The following is a 17,175-nucleotide window of genomic DNA, read 5'->3' on the forward strand; positions in this document are numbered from 1 at the left end:
TTAACAAATACCAACATTAATGCAGCACCTCCCTGTTTCCCCCTATTCTCCCCTCTCCCCACAAAAAAACCCTCTTTCCATGCATATGCCCAGCTCTGATGCTTCTGTTGTTTTCCAGTTCCAGTTTGCCCAGTTGTACAGAGGACAGACAATTATTTTGATTCTTTTTTTCCTTGGTTGCTGCTGCTCTTCTCTGATGTTCATTTCTTGTTTTTTTTTTTTTCCATTTTTCCTAGTTTTTCAGGAAAACAGAAAACAATCGCCTGACCTTTAATGGCCTCTTTGCAGCTGATGAGTCACACGTGGCTCTTCTTCACGTGTTGCATGTTGCGGTGAAAGCAAGGTAGGAAAGTTATTTTGAAATGATGGCGATGGAGGTTGTAGCGTACTATCGCTTCGGCACCCCCACCCATGTGAACCAGGGAAGGGCGTCACGGCTGGTACTAGCCCCAGCCCTCGTTCCACTTTCTTCTTGCTCACTACTGCCATTCGCCATCACCTTCACCCCCGGGAATAGCTGCTTTCCACCATTCGCCACCTCTTCTCATCTGCCCCTACACCCCTGAGAATAGCCTCTCATGGTTGTGGTTAAGGGAATTTCTTTTGCTTTGCAGTTAATATTATGTTTTTGGGTTTTCTGGGTTAAGCACTTACTATGTGGCAGGTCCTGTACTGAGCGCTGGGGTAGATACAAGCTAATCAGGTCGGACACAGTCCGTGGCCCACCTGGGGCTCACAGTCTTAATCCTCCTTTTACAGATGAGTTAACTGAGGCAGCGAGAAAGTGACTTGCCCAAGGTCACGCAACAGTTACGTGGGGGAGCTGGGTTTAGAATCCAGTTCCTCTGACTCCGGGGCCCGTGCTCTATCCATTAGGCCATGTTGCCTCTCTGGTTTGTGGCTCTTCCGTTTATGAGGCTCGGCCACCCCTGGTTTACAAGATAGGCGAGGTTAAGGTAGTGTCTGCTGCTGTGAAGGCCTCCGGGGCACTAATAGAGACGACTGTATCGGTATTTCCTTCTAGCTGCTGGGCCGTGTGTGCTGCTGGGTACGGGGGCCAGGCGAGGGGGTGGCAACGCCTTGGGCCAAACCATCACCGCCATTGCAAAAAACAACGTACGGATGTCCTGTCGACAGTAGCAGTTGATTTCTGAATGGGCGACCCAGATGGTAAGCGGCCAGATATTTTTCCGGACAAAGTGTACGAGCTGTTCTATCCCATTGACACTCATGCTCATGGATACAGTCTCACCAAACGGCAGCACTGTTTTTGACCTAAAGGACAACTCTACTAAATGACTAGGATAAAACGGGTAGCAGCTTATCGAATAGTTCAGATTTCTCTGAGCCCTTCGAATCCTTCAATATCCAACTGAACAATCCTGCTGCCGTTCCTGCAGAATGCGGACACTTGGTGGGAACTGTCCAGCCCAAACATTAACTGGACCTACAAACTCACAAAGTGCTTGGCACAGAGTAAGCGCTTAACAAATGCCATTATTATTATTGTTATTATTTGAAAGCGTATTATTGGACAAAGGCTGATCAAGCCTTGTAGGGGTAATTTTCTTATCTGTCTTGGCTCTTATCTCTCTAAAACATGGGACCTGGAACAGCTGAATGAACCCGAATACAGTGTCAGAACCTTGGGCCAAGCTATACCATATCAACTGGATGCTTTTGCAAGCTATCACCGCCCAGCGTACTGGAAACCTTCCCATCACTGCCACGGCACCCAGGTAAACAATGAAAGATTTTTCAAATGTTCTTTTTCTTTACTTGCCCTGTCGTCCCTATCTCCTCTCGCCCCACCTTCCTTAGGGTTTCTGTTCCTGCAACTGACCTGTTTTGCCTACCTCAAACCCACCCCCACCTCCCTGCCGTGCACCTGTGCTTTGTGTTCTTGGCGCCGATGTCCATAGTGGGGTCACCCTACTGAGGGGGCAGGGAGGGATTCAGAAAATCCCTCCGAGCACAACTCTCTACCCTTGGAGCAGAATTCTGGCAGATCATCGTGCCGGCTCCAGGGCTAAAACTCTGTCATAGGACGGGGTGGTGATTCACCTGAATAGTCTTGGGCGCCTTAGCTAGGAAAAATTTGCCGAAAGAAGGTGGGAGTCTGAAGACCCTCTGAATTAAAACATGTTCTAATGGTTTGGGTTGGAATGGTGCAAGTGTCTGCTAATCTTGAAATGGTATAGTGATTGACCTCTCTGGGACATTTTAGCTAAGGCGAACTGAGGGGTATGGCCCAAACAAGGAGCTTATTTTACTTCTCTTGTCTGCTCCCCAACTGTCTAGCATAGTGCCATGCACAGTCAGCATTCAGTCAACTGACGACCAGAACTGATGGGGATAGAGGTGAGGTTAGAAACCTTCCCCCCTCCCTACCCGATTTTTCCAACTGATTTTCCAATCGTCAAGTTGTGGAAAACTGGCTTTCGACCGTGTATATATTTTAAGAGTTTTATGTCTTTGCTCCCAAGAGTTCAAGGTGCTGTACTTGGAACTTTCACGTGGAATGTGGAAATATAAAATAACAGTGAAAACCATAGGGATAATCGGGCCTAGAGATGTAAGGAAGAGTCCAAGAGGGAAAGGAGATGGGTCGAAGGGGATACTGGCAGATTTGACTCTTAAAGGTGAAAGAATCCTCAGGCCAAAGCTCCTCTGTCGAAAGTTGCTTCCGTCAATACTCCTTTGGGTGCTGGGCAATTGGTAGAGGTAACGTTACTTAGGATGGATGAAAAGGGGGGACCACTGCTATATTCAGAGGTGCCGGTCCTAAAGTGTTCTAGGGAATGGCCCTGCCAGACGAACGGAAAAGGACCCTCCCTCTGGGCAAGCTAGCAAAGCAAATTGTCTTTTATCCTCTCCCATACTCCTAAGAGTCGATTCCTTCTCCTTAATGGCGACATTCCTCCCATTCCATGAAAGTTGATGGAGCTTTTTGCCTATATAAGGAGCACGAGACTAGACCTTATGTGTTTTTTCCCCCCTTTCCATCTTTCCCTCTTGCTGACCACAAGCTTTGCTGCTTCATTTGAAAAATAACACAAAGTGTTACATTCCCCAAAGTATGCCATGACATAGTTATTCTGTGCTTTCTTCTCCTGACATTAGTACTGAAAGAGAAGAATGTAAACATCTGTTTTTTATAAGCTCATTCCAGACTCATAACTTGATTAGAATGGGAGAATACTTCGACATGATTAATTTTCCAGTCACACTATGATGGCTTTTTGTCCTTTATTGCCTCTTTGAGGGATAAAAGCAAGAGAAGTCATTCTAACATGAATGTGGCTTATTTTCCAGTTTGCTAGCCATGCCAAGTATAAGTACACTGTATTTAATAAGATGGTAATAATATGTTACTTTAACAAACCCAAGTTAAAGTCCGTATATGAGAGCCCTGGGCCTGGACCGAGCTGCAGGGATCTTCTAGTGTAGCCAAGAGGTAAAGAGTAAAGAGGTAAAGAGGTTGTTTTAGTCTCAGAAACTAAAATGGAATTTTAAGAGAGTTCAGTTTTTCACTTGGCTGGGTACCTGGCTGAAGATTTTTTTTTTGGGGGGGGATCATTTGATGTGGTCATTTGAGAAATCTGTAACTCGGAGCAAGTGTCTCAACTTTCCCTTGTTTGGTGGTAGACTGGAATCCCTGTATGGGGACAGGGACTTTCATTACCAGTAGCATTTATTGAACACTTGCGAGGTGCAGAGCACTGTACTAAGCATTTGGGAGAGACGTGGTCCCTGCCCCCAGTGAATTTAGAATCTAGAGGGGAGATGGACATTAATCAAAATATACAATTTACAATATATAGTTCAAGGATATCTATAAAAATGCCGTGGGGTTGAGGGTGGGATGAATAGCAAATGCCCAAAGGCGAGGTAAGGTGGGGGATGAGTTGATGGAGTGCTTTAAAGCTAATGGTAAGTTTCTGTTTGATACGGAGGTGGGTGGACAACCGTTGGAGGTTCATGAGGAGTGGGGAGATGCGGACTGAACTTTTTTTTTTCTTAGAAAAATGATCCGAGCCGCAGAGCGAAGTGTGGACTGGAGTGGGGAGAAGCAGGGAATCAGCAAGGAGGCAGATCAGTAGTCAAGGTGGGATAGGATAAGGGCCTGGATCGGTGCGGTAGCCGTTTGAATGGAGAGGAAAGGACAGATTTTAGAGATGTTGTGAAGACCGAACCGATGGGATTTGGTGACAGATTGAATATGTGTGTCGGACGACAACGCCCGGGTTATGGGCCTGTGAGTTAGGGAGGATAGTGATATTATCTACAGTGTCGGGAAAGAAAGGGTTTGGGTGGGAAGATAAAGAGTTCTGTTTTGGACATGTTTAAAGTGTCAGTGGGATATCCAGGAGAGATGTACTGCAGGCAGGAGGAAATGCAGGACAGCAGAGGAGAAGAGAGATGAGGGCTGGAGATGGAGATTGGGGAATCATCTGCATAGAGATGGTAGTTGAAGCCATGGAAGCAAATGTGTTCTCCAAGGGAGTGGGTGGAGGTGGAGAATAGAAGGGGATCTAGAACTGAGCCTCGAGGGACTCCCTCCCTCAGAGGGCGGGAGGCCGAGGAGGAGCCTGTAAAGGAGATTGAGAAGAAGATTGAGATTGTCAGACTTGTCTGAGTACCCTTGGCTCTACCCCGGGGCTTACTATACAGTAAGGGGTAAACACCAAAATTAGTGGTGTTATTTTATGAGTGATTAGATTCTGAGACATTGGATTGGCACACATGAGTTCCAGTTCCGATGTCCCGTTTTCCTGGGAAAAATCCCTTTGCCTCCCTGTGTCTTTCTGTAGTATTTAGTGCTTGGCACATAGTAAGTGCTTAACAAATACCATCGTTAGAATAATAACAATAATACTAGTAATGGTATTTTTTAAGCTCTTACTATGTGCTGAGTACCGATCTAAGCGCTGGGATGACTACAGGGTAATCAGGTTGTCCCACGTGGGGCTCACAGTCTTATTCCCGATTTACAGATAAGGTAACTGAGGCCCAGACAAGTGAAGCGACTTGCCCAAGGTCACAGAGCAGAGAAGTGGCGGAGCTGGGATTAGAACCACGTCCTCTGACTCCCAAGCCTGTGCTCCTGCCATTAGGCCATGCTGCTTCTCATAATAATTATTATATTAATAATAAATTACTATTACTTAGGTGAAAGAGCCCAAGGTATTTTTAAGAGGATGCCCCGAGGGTTGATGGGGTCTCTTTTCCAATCCCTGGGTTTTCCTCTGAAGATTTGGAAATACATAGATAGAGGTCCCTCTTAAAGGCGATCGAAGAGATTCTGCAAAAGGCAGGCCTTAATTCAGCACTGTTCTGAAGGGAGAGGGGCAGGGTGGCACTTGGGGCCTCTTTCAGTTCAGGGCTGGGGATGAGCCAAATATCTCTCCTTGTCCTCCTACCCCAACTCTCAGCACTCTCCTGTCCTCCTCCTCAAGGCGCGGCCGGGATCGTTGAGGGAAAATATTACCTAGTCTTCCATGGCCCAGATGGGTAGCAGAGCCACAGGGGTTCATCAGAAAGAGCCCCGTCTCCTGCCCGTTCCGAACTTTCAGAAACCACTTCCATTCATTCCTTCTGCCCCATTTCTGTCAGAACCCCAAGAGGATAGTACGGCAATCTCCGACTCCCACCCCGGAGCAAGAGCCTTTTAAATGAAATCCCGCTATGCCTCCGGTATGTAGTACAAATGAAATGTAAACACCGCAAACCCAGGCCCTCAGTCAGTGAGGCTTGATGAAGGACAGACTCCATGCCTAGCACAGGACTCTGCACGCTGTAGCAGCTCAGGCAATACTGGGGATGATGCCTACGATGGAAGGGCCAGAGGGAACCCTTCTTTATTTACCGCCATGCCACTTCCTGGTCTGGTCTAAACCGCATTCTGAGGCTCTGATAAAAATCCCTCCCTTAACCATCCCCCTCCACCCCAGTGACTTTTACAACACCTGATCCTCTCTTCCTCCCCAGTACAGCTTTTATCAAAAAAGGAACTCTCTCATCCTCTATCATCTGGAAGCAGCATGGCTCAGTGGAAAAGAGCCTGGGCTTCGGAGTCAGAGGTCATGAGTTCGACTCCCGGCTCTGCCACTTGTCAGCAGTGAGACTGTGGGCAAGTCACTTAACTTCTCTGTGCCTCAGTTCCCTCATCTGTAAAATGGGGATTAACTGTGAGCCTCACATGGGACAACCTGATTACCCTGTATCTCCCCCAGCGCTTAGAACAGTGCTCGGCACATAGTAAGCACTTAACAAATACCAACATTATTATTATTATTTGCCATACTTACCTTTTCCTCCCCGTTAATGAGAGTGTAACAAATCAAGTAAAGAAGCAGAAATCTTGTAATGTTTGCAGGAGGTCTGAGTTTGCTTGAGTTGCTGGCCAGAGAAAGCCACGAAGGAGGACTTTTAAATATGAATTTCATACCTGGGGGAAAAGTGTTGTACATGGTGATACAATTAAGCATCGCCTCAGCTTCCCTCTGAAGAGCTGCATGCATGGATGTTGAAAATCTAATTAAAAAAAAATCAGTCAGTGGAATTTATTATGCATATTATGTGCAGAGCACTGTTCTAAGCGCTTGGGAGAGTATGCTATGCTGCCTCTCTAGACTCTAGAGAGGGGAACAAAGTCTAGAGGGGGAACAAAGACGATTCATTTCCCCATCTCCTCCTCCTTAATTTCGCTCTCCCCCCACCCCAAACACACAACCCCCCACCCCCCCACCTCCCCCAACTCCTTTTTTCTGGGGTATTGAGCTCCTTTTCTTTTCCCCCTTGCCTGACCTCCGAATGTTTTGGTTTTTTTTCCGGCCTCCTCCCCTGCCTTTAATCAAACCCAGCCGCCCCTCTTACCCCATCCCCTCTTATTCCAGTCCCCTTTCCCTCCAGTTTCTCCCCTCGAGCCCCCGCGGGCTCCTATCCCCTCCTGGTCACCCCCTATGGAGATGAGAGGGCGGCCACCCCCTTCCCACCAGGGAAGAGCCCAAAGGGAAGGCTTCCTGGAGGAAGAGGCCCGGGCTGACCCGCAGAGCTTTCCCCTAGGCATTGGCGGGAGGGACCCCACAGGGCAGGCAGGGCAGGGCGGAGAAGCGGCTTGGCCTAGTGGAAAATCATCATAATAAGATTATTATTAGATAAGATAAAATAAGAACGGTGGTATTTAAGCGCTTATTCATTCAATAGTATTTATTGAGTGCTTACTACGTGCAGAGCACTGTACTCAGCACCGGGGTCGGTCCAAGCAAAGCGGGTTGGACACAGGTCCCGTCGCACGTGGGCCTCGCAGCCTCGATCCCCATTTTTACAGACGAGGGCACGGAGGCCCAGAGAAGTGAATCGACTTGCCCAAGGTCACCCAGCAGAGGAGGGTCGGGGTGGACGTCAGAACCCCTTGTCCTCACCCGGACTCCCCGTCTCGTCTGCCGGGTGACCTTGGGCCGGTCACTTCCCTGGGTCTCCGCTCCCTCCTCGGCAAAATGGGGGATAGGCCGGCCAACCCCACGTGGGGCGGGGCCCGGGTCCCACCTCTCGAGGGGAATCCTCCGTCTCCCCCAGCGTTTAGCACAGTCTGGCTTAGAGTAAGCGCTCAACAAGGTGGGGGAAGGTCTGCGAGCTCCACGTGGGGAGGGGCCTGGGTCCGACCTCTAGGGACCTTCCGTCTCCCCCAACGTTTAGCACAGTCTGGTTTGGAGTAAGCGCTCAACAAGGTGAGGGATAGGTCTGCGAGCTCCACGTGGGGAGGGGATCCTCCGTCTCCCCCAACGTTTAGCAGTCTGGCTTAAAGTAAGCGCTCAACCAGGTAGGTCTGCGAGCTCCACGTGGGGAGGGGACCCTCCGTCTCCCCCAGCGTTTAGCACAGTCTGGCCTAGAGTAAGCGCTCAACAAGGTGGGGGAAGGTCTGCGAGTTCCACGTGGGGAGGGGCCTGGGTCCGACCTCTAGGGACCTTCCGTCTCCCCCAACGTTTAGCACAGTCTGGTTTGGTGTAAGCGCTCAACAAGGTGAGGGATAGGTCTGCGAGCTCCACGTGGGGAGGGGATCCTCCGTCTCCCCCAACGTTTAGCACAGTCTGGCTTAAAGTAAGCGCTCAACCAGGTAGGTCTGCGAGCTCCACGTGGGGAGGGGACCCTCCGTCTCCCCCAGCGTTTAGCACAGTCTGGCCTAGAGTAAGCGCTCAACAAGGTGGGGGAAGGTCTGCGAGCTCCACGTGGGGCGGGGCCTGGGTCCGACCTCTAGGGACCTTCCGTCTCCCCCAACGTTTAGCACAGTCTGGTTTGGAGTAAGCGCTCAACAAGGTGAGGGATAGGTCTGCGAGCTCCACGTGGGGAGGGGATCCTCCGTCTCCCCCAACGTTTAGCACAGTCTGGCTTAAAGTAAGCGCTCAACCAGGTAGGTCTGCGAGCTCCACGTGGGGAGGGGACCCTCCTTCTCCCCCCAGCGTTTAGCACAGTCTGGCCTAGAGTAAGCGCTCAACAAGGTGGGGGAAGGTCTGCGAGCTCCACGTGGGGCGGGGCCTGGGTCCGACCTCTAGGGACCTTCCGTCTCCCCCAACGTTTAGCACAGTCTGGTTTAGAGTAAGCGCTCAAACCAGGTAGGTCTGCGAGCTCCACGTGGGGAGGGGACCCTCCGTCTCCCCCAGCGTTTAGCACAGTCTGGCCTAGAGTAAGCGCTCAACAAGGTGGGGGAAGGTCTGCGAGCTCCACGTGGGGAGGGGCCTGGGTCCGACCTCTAGGGACCTTCCGTCTCCCCCAGGGTTTAGCACAAGTCTGACTTACGGTAAGCGCTGACCAAATAGGAGGTTACCAAGAAAAAAAAAAGGGAAAAGAAGAAGGGGGTGGGGTGGAGGGAAGGTCTCCCTCCCGCCCTGCCCCCTTTCCTCCCCGGCCACGACCCCACCCCGATCTGGGGCCGGGCGGGCCCGAGGGGAGGGGGTGTTGGGGGGGGGGGGGTCGGGGGGTCCCAGGGGCCGGGGGCGGGGGCGGCCGGGGTTCTCCGCCCGCCCCCGAGCCGCTGCCCGCGTCCAGCCGACAAATAGCCGGCCGGGAGGCGCCCCAGCAAACTTGGTTCAAACAAAAGCCGCCGCGTGTCCGCACCCCTCCGACCCCGCGGGCGCCCGGGGGCCGCCGAGGGTCCGCCCAGGGGCCGCCCGAGGGTCCGGCGGGGATCGGCGCGCGAGTTTGGCCCCCGGAGACCCTCCCGCCCCCGGCCCCCCGTGGCCGGATCCCTGCGCCCGCCGGAGGCTCATGCTCCGGCTCCCGGGCTGGGCGCCGCAGAAGCCCTCGGCTCATCTCCCGGCCGCTCCCTGCTCCGCTCCCCCGGCTGCTCCCTCCTCTGCTCGCTCCCTGCTCCCCCGGCTGCTCCCTCCTCTGCTCCCTCCTCTGCTCCCCCGGCTGCTCCCTCCTCTGCTCCCCCGGCCGGTCCCCCCTCTGCTCCCCACACTGGTCTGTCTGGTCCCCCCCGCTGGTCCCTCCTCCGGACCCCCGGCTGCTCCCTCCTCTGCTCCCCCGGCTGGTCCCTCCTCTGCTCCCCCGGCTGCTCCCTCCTCTGCTCCCTCCTCTGCTTCCCACACTGGTCTCTCCTGTGGTCTCTCTTCTGCTCCCTCGGCTGATCCCTCGGCTGGTCCCTCCTCCGCACCCTCGGCTGGTCCCCCCGCCGCTCCCTCCTCCGGTCCCCAGGCCGGTGCCTGAGGACCGATCACCATGCTTTCCCGGCCCGCGGGCCTCCGCTGGGCACTGCTCCTCGCCCTCCTCTCCTCTTCTCTTTCTCCCTCTTCTCCCTCTCCTCCTCCCTCTCCTCCTCCTCCTCCGCCTCTTCGTCGTCTGCCCCCGCCGGACGCCGACCCCGGCCCCGACGGGGCGTCCACTCTGGCTTTTGTCTTCGACGTGACCGGCTCCATGTACGACGATTTAGTTCAGGTGATCGAAGGGGCGTCCAAAATCCTGGAGACCTCCCTCAGGAGACCCAAGAGGCCGCTCTACAACTTCGCCTTGGTGCCTTTCCATGACCCGGGTGAGCACAGCGTTCCCTCAGCATCTCTCTCCGTTCGATCCTATTTATCGAGCGCTTCCTGCGTGCGCAGCACTGTGCTAAGCGCTCTCCCACCCTCTCTGTCTCTCTATCTCCCCCACCCCTTCTCTTAAGGCGCCTGGGTCCACTCGTCACGCGGTGACATCTCACTCGTTTTGGGGGGACCCGAATCCTCCCTCCGATCCGCTCTCCCCCCATCCACTGGGGAGGAGGCTCGCGGAAACGGGACTGGGATCCGCTATCGACGCCCGTCTACTTGTCTTGGCTTTCTTTCGTTGTCTGCCCACCCCGTTGGTGGGTAGGGATCGTCTCCGTCGGTTGCCGAATTGTACTTCCCAAGCGCTTGGTACAGCGCTCCGCACAGGGTAAGGGCTCACTAGATAGGATTGAATGAATGAACCAGGGAAAGGTGGACCTGGCCGAATGAGGGCTGCTCTCTGCTCCGTCCTTCTAAGCTTCCGTCTATACGCGTCACTTTGTTTGGGGTTGGGTTTTTTAAAATAGTATTTGTGAAGTCCGTACTGTGTGCCGAGCACTCTTCTAAGCACTGGAGCAGATACGAGTTGATTAGGTTGGATACAGTCCCCGTCCCACATAGGGCTCACGGGCCAAGTACGAGGGAGAACAGGAGAACTGAGGGACAGAGAAGTTGAGCGGTCTGCCCGAGGTCACGCGGCAAAAGTTTGGCAGCTGGAAGATTAGAACCCAGGTCCTCTGAATCCCAGACCTGTGCTCTTTGCACTTGGCCACGGGGCTTAAACGAGAAAGCGGGCTCAGTCACCGACATCCCCTTCTCTCTGCACGCTACAGTGCCCAGACTAAGGCAGCCCTCTGAGGAGCAGGGAAAACTTGTTTCTAAGAAATTATCTCCTTCGAGGAGTGTCACTTGGCTGGGGGAATTAAACTACCATCGCAAGTGGCAGGAAGGAGTACAAAATGGGAGAGAGAAATAGGGGTTTCCTCATTGCGTTTGCAAAGTGCCCGTTCATTTTACACCAGTGTTCAGTAATTCGTACTTGAAGCTGTAGACGAAAATGCCCATTTGCGATTCGGTAGAGGTGTGTGTAACTGGATGTGTGGGTATTTTAACGGAACGGAACCAAAATATGTGTACGAGCCCTCACGCTGAGAATTTATAGGTCTGCTTTGGAAGATACGATTTTTCTCTTAATGACCGTTCCCTCTTATGTGGTGGTTTAAGGGGCTGACCGCGGGGAAGCCGGAAAGCTCTCGGTGGGCTGTACTGTGTCTCATTAGCTCTCACCTCTAGAAAGTTTACATTTTTTGAAATTCTTTTCCCTCGTTCTGCCTTTTTTTTAAAAAAAAAAAAAACTTTGAAAATGCTCTTTGCATGGCAGGAATTAGAAACTAAGCAGTACCATCTTTTTGAGGACCTGAATTAGACATTCATACATTGTTCTGTGTAGGTAATTTGTAAGCATTAAGTGACCCAAAAGCACAGAATAATGCGGCTAGTGAATATAGTCTGCTTTGAGTTACTCCGAAGAGTATCGTTTTTATGGCGAATACAGACTCCAAGGGGCAAGGGGACCTCTGTGCCCTTCAAATGAAAATAATGGATAAATGCTTTTCCAAAATGGACTTTTCTTGGAATTGGTTAGAGATCAATACAAATGGAAAGAGAATAGGGAGGAAATTGGTGGGCCTCCTGGCCAAGAAAAGAGTGGAATAAATGCTTACCCCATTAACTTTCTTAGACCATTCCCCCCCAGTTTCCATCAAGTGAGAGATCATCTTTTCTTAATACTTTTCTAACACTTCAATTTATTAGCTGTCATGATGATAATCCTTGCAAATTCCAAACCTACTGAGGGATTTCATCACTGTGTGACTAGAATAGTTTGCTCCACAATTCCAGAGATCTGGGTAGATGAATCAGATCTTGCCTTAAGAAGCAATTCAAAAAAGATCCCCTAAGCAAAGACACAAATGATTTTTTTTTTCTCCAAGCAACAACTTTGGGACCACAATATACTTGTACCCCACAGTCATTTTTGGAATTTGGCTTGCCCTGCTGAGTGGCAGCAATCTGCCACATTTTGGGAGCGAATAGATTTGTGGTGTCATTTGTAGAGTAAAACCTTCCACTTGTTTCCAAATGGGAAGAATAGTACAGTTGAAGTGATTCATTTTCCTGTGATTGGGCACTTACTAGCCAAAGTGAGGGAGATTTAATAGATGCCTGCTGATTTAGCACCGGTTCATTGCTTCAAGCTGGTACCATTTAAGAATAATCATGCACCACTTAAATGAAGAGACTGCTCAGGTGATCTATGAACTAACTGCTGTTTGGAGTGCTTTTGGAGATGGGTTAGAGGTCCAAGAAATCAACGTTTGTTGTTTCCATTTCGGAGTTCAAGTTTTGCTATGCCATTTAACTTTGCGAAGTAGGCTCGCATTGTTAGCCTTGTTGGAAGAATACTCACCTGCATTTATGTCTGAATTGTATTTGATTGTGAGGACATGCAGTGCGCCATCCAGGGCACCGCTGCGCAAATGGCTGGAAGCCGAGTAAAGCGGGCAAAATCAGTGGCTGGCGGGGCTTTGGATCCAATCTATAGCACATGTTAGAGATTGTTTTTCTTATGACCTTCTGTAGGCTAATGCTTTGCTCAGGCCCAGTGGAATTTGGGGTTAAGTGGGAAAACAAAATTGCCGGTTCCCAGAGAAAGAAGGATAGCAGAAGGTGGGGGGTGGAAGTCAAGCAATGACATATTTGAGCGTGTTCTGGGTAGAGCGCAGAGTACACTAGGTAAGAGGATGCGATCCCTTAACTCAAGGAATTGACAAGCTGTGGGCAGGGAATGTGTCTGTTATACTGTGTTGTACTCTCCCAAGCGCTTAGTACGGTGCTCTGCCCACAGTAAGCCCTCGATAAATTTGATTGACTGGGGAGACGGGCATTAAAATTTCTAGTAAGGGGAGACCAAAGAGTCTAAGGCTATGTTTGTAAGGAAAGTGAAGAGAGTGTTAGAACAAGAAATGTGAATGCCCAGAGGAAAAAGAATGGGTGGAGGGAAAGGGATGAGGGAAAGGAAGATGCTCCAGAAGGAGGAAAAGTGTTAAGAAGACACCTTAGGCGATCACTAAACTCAGCTGAATTCCCCAGTAGTGTTCTAGTAGGCTCACCACACCGATATGGGCAAAAATTAGGATTCTTACTTGAACTAGTTTGTGTCCGTGCAAAGAAGTGTTGTCATTCATATTCAGGGGTGCTTTTTGAAGGGGGTGCAGCTCCAGTTTCAAACCAAGGGACACAGGATGGAACGGGACGATATTCAACAATCGAAGCAAAGAACTTGGCTGTTTTAGCTCTCTGTGCCCTTTGGCCATCTGGCCCTCTAGACCCGGGTTATCCGAGCTCTCTCTGCACCAGTCAGATGGTTCACTCTCTCCTGGAAAATGTAGGGAAGTGTCTGTGAAAAGAACACAAAGCAGCAGGGATGGGTGGTGGGACAGGGGAGCGGTTGATGGGATGAAACCCAGATTGGCTTCCCTCTGCTTCTCCCTCCCCAGTGACAATGAAAGATTAGGTAGGATTTGAACTTACTCCAGGACTCTCTTTCTTGTTACTTATATTGAAAGCCTCACCTGGGTCAGCTTTTTCATTGGACACGTTATCTGCATGAACTCAGTAGAGTGCCTTGGCGATTCAAATGTGAAATTAAAAACTTTGCCAAGATAATTGTCGAAAAACAGAATTGTGTCCTGTTCTGTCCCATGTATTAAAATGCTTAGGGTGCTCCATGCGTGTGAGAGGGTGGAGGGATGGTTTGGTGGGACCAAGGTCTCTCTTGTCTCTGTTATGTCCCTTGACCATTGGCTGAAGTCGGATAGGTATCCAGTGGGATTTTTTTTTATTCTACCCCAGTGCTTACTACATTGCCTGGTACATAGTAAGTGCTTAACAGATACCATTAAAAAATGAAAGAGATGGAAAATAGATCTGTTGGGGAAAAAAAAGCTTTAGGAGCAAAGGAACCTTATCCTGGGAAATAGATTTGTCTTCCAGTGTATGGCTGATAATCAGGAAATGAATATTGAGCAGTGACCTGCCGTATTGAAGGGACTGAAATATGCATAAATTGCAGGGGGAGAATTCATCTTTCATATAAAAGAACGTCTTTGGTGTAAAGGTAATCTTGACTCTAAGGGAATAGGTGTCTTCTACTGTATTCTCCAAAATGCTGAGTGCAAGTCTCTGCACTCAGTAGGTATTTAGTAATTATTGTTTATAAATTCTGAAACAAACCACCAGGGGTTAGTTCAAAGGGGGGAGAGAGTAACTCGCCAACACCCAAGTAAAGAGCCTAACTGGCCCAGATCTAATATATCTGGGCAATAACTTCCCATTTGTCTCTCATTCCTGACCTAAAGAAAATAATTTTAATGGTATTTGTAAAACACTCTGGGCCAGGCACTGTACGGAAGACCGTGGTAGATACAAGCTAATCAGGTCCGGAGTTCCCTTCCCACATGGGTCTCCGAAGGTAAGCTAGAAGGAAAACAGGTATTTTTGCGGGTGCTCCATTTTGAAGGTGAGGAGATAAGTGACTTGCTCAAAAGTCCCACACCTGGCAAGTGACAGGACCTCTGACTTCCCCACCTGTGCTGTTTCCACTGGTGCTCATTTCACTGTTGAAATAATCACCACCAGAGTTGCAGTAAGCAACTGCTAGCAGAACAGCATTAAAATAGCAAACTGCCTGCCTAGGTATTATTGATTGCATGTGTTTTAAGGTTTGTCATGATGGGAGATAAATGTAAACACCTAGACTTATAGAGATTTGACCGGAACTTGTTTTTATATTATCAGTGATTATAAGCCCTTGAGAATGTTGACTTGTTCATACTACTTTCTTCTTGCCATGTGGACATAATTTCATTCCTTTGACTCCGGCGGTATAGTAATATGAGTACTTAGTTCAGATCGGGTTATTTATGGAGAGTTAATTTACTAGACTCTGTTTAACTTTACGCCTCTGATGGACTTCCCATTGACGGTCATTGGAATGGCAACAGTATAGGCATTAGAATGAATTGCAGATCTTCCTGCACTTTACCGAATTAAGTTCAGAAAGTCAAATGGTGGGACTTGCTGCCTGAACACACTGGAGGAAACTCAATAAAGAAGAGCAAATTGCAATAGAAGTGGTTTCTCTGCAGCAGCTACCCTGAAAGGATTAGCCGTCCCCAAACGTCAGATAAATACATCCATTCTCTAGGAGAGAACTAGCTATGGGCGTGCTGCTCAGATTAAATCCCTTAATTCTAAGCCCAATTCAAGTGAAATAGATAAATGTCCTCCTTTGAATTGATGGAGCACATGGCAGAGCATTCATATAACTGTGTGATTTCTGGTTTCTTCCAACGACTTTGAGGTGAGGGTCTGCAAAACCAAATACGAGATGCGAAAGAAGGCCTCTCTGTGTTTATTTTTCTGCATTGTGTTGCTTTTTTTCCATTTCCCTTCTTTATTTGGGTTTTCCAGGGCTCCAATGTCCCAAGGTTGTTTTTATGTCTACTGGGGCATGGGAATGAAATAACGAAGCCCACCTATCTGCCTGAAAGACCTCTCCCTTCTTCACATCCCCTAACTCGGTGCCGGCACTGAGAAAACGAGGGGGTCCGTGCTGGCCTCTGACCAGTAGGTAGAGAGAGGCCCTGGGGGTGGGTCGTGACCAATTCAATTCAATCATATTTATTAAGCGCTTACTGTGCAGAACACTGTACTAAGCGCTTGGGAAAGTACAATACACCAATAGAGAGTGACAGTCCCTGCCCACAGTGAGCTCACAGTCTAGTTTGGGGGGAGGCAGACATCAATACAAATAAAGAGACATCTGTTTCCAGCTTTTGTGACTCTGGAAGCTTAGAAATGATCACTTACCTGCCAACTCTCAGATCTTTGGGATTGTTCCTCAATGTTGTGGTTGAAACAACTACACCATGTATTTTCCACCTCAGGTTAACAATGACCAACAGTCCGATCTCTTCCCTTTCTCCCTCCAACTCTCTCATCCACTTCCTCTTTCCTTATTCTCTTCTTGTCCTTGATGTAGGGCAGGAGCTCCCAGCAGGAGTCAGAGTGAGGACAATAGAGTCAGGCGCACACTGTCCCTTTAAACTCTCGCTAGACTCCTCGTGAAATAGAAATGCGTGAATATAGTCATCTGAAATCACAAGGAAAAATCAGTCTGTACAGATGTGGGAAAATCTTCTGGCTTCCTTTTCTCTATCTACGTTTACATGACTCTTTCTCTGGCACTTTTATATGTACCAGTCTGAGATTCAGCAGAGTGCTTTTGACATCCAACATTTTTCATGACCTGTACCTTGGGGAAAAGAGGCCAACAGGTGCTTCAGAACAGTGTCCCTCTGTTTCCAGGAGAAGGATTTGGACTCCATCCCTATATTTTGGTGGGGATCAGGAAATGGTTTGTTATAAAATTGACCTCTATATCCTCTACAGCCGAACTTCCACTATGCTGGCCCACCACTTTGCCGTATCCCAAATCGACTCCCGCTTCTGCCTCACCGCAGACATCCCTGCCCTCGGTCTTCCCTCCGTGCGGTCCGTACTTCACTTTTGTGCCTGGAGCAGTGTTCAAAAACTTCACATGGGGCATGTCTCCTCTCTCCCTCAGAACCTCCATTGACTGTCCATTCTTCGCCTCACCAGGCAGAAATTCCTGACCATTGACTTAAAGGCACTTAGCTCTCTCCCCACTACTTTTCTTGTTCCTCTTGCACGCTTCATTTCTATCAAGCCAACCTAGTTATTGTGCCTCTTTCTTGTCTCTCTTGCCACTCACCGCCCCCCTCCTTTCTCCCTGGAACTCCCTCACCCTTCACATCTGGCTTCTCCCATCTTCAAGGTCCTTCTGAAATCACATTTCCTCCAGAAGACCCACCCTGATTAATCTATTATCTCTCCTCCCCAAACGGCCCCCAACTGCTACTTCAGTGACACCTAATTCCACCTTTGCCCAAACATGTTGCACGTGCATGCCTATCTTTTACTCTGTTGCTTCCTCCTGCCTGTGATTTAGTGAGTGTAGTGATTGTAAACTCCTTGAGGTTAGGGATCATGTCTAGTAACT

General features: G+C 49.6%; 1 protein-coding gene across 2 annotated transcripts in view; it reads left to right on the forward strand.

Moving 5' to 3' along the window:
- The first annotated feature begins 9,571 nt into the window (after nt 1-9,571).
- Nucleotides 9,572-17,175, forward strand: part of HMCN1 (hemicentin 1) — a 293,317-nt gene continuing 285,713 nt past the window's right edge. For both annotated transcript variants that reach the window (XM_029080708.1, XM_029080710.1), the window contains exon 1: nt 9,572-10,033. In XM_029080708.1, the coding sequence (XP_028936541.1) occupies nt 9,724-10,033 (310 nt within the window). In that variant the 5' untranslated portion in view covers nt 9,572-9,723. The remainder of the gene's footprint in view (nt 10,034-17,175) is intronic.

Source organism: Ornithorhynchus anatinus, chromosome 16 (genome assembly GCF_004115215.2).
Source record: "Ornithorhynchus anatinus isolate Pmale09 chromosome 16, mOrnAna1.pri.v4, whole genome shotgun sequence".
Taxonomy (NCBI): Eukaryota; Metazoa; Chordata; class Mammalia; order Monotremata; family Ornithorhynchidae; genus Ornithorhynchus; species Ornithorhynchus anatinus.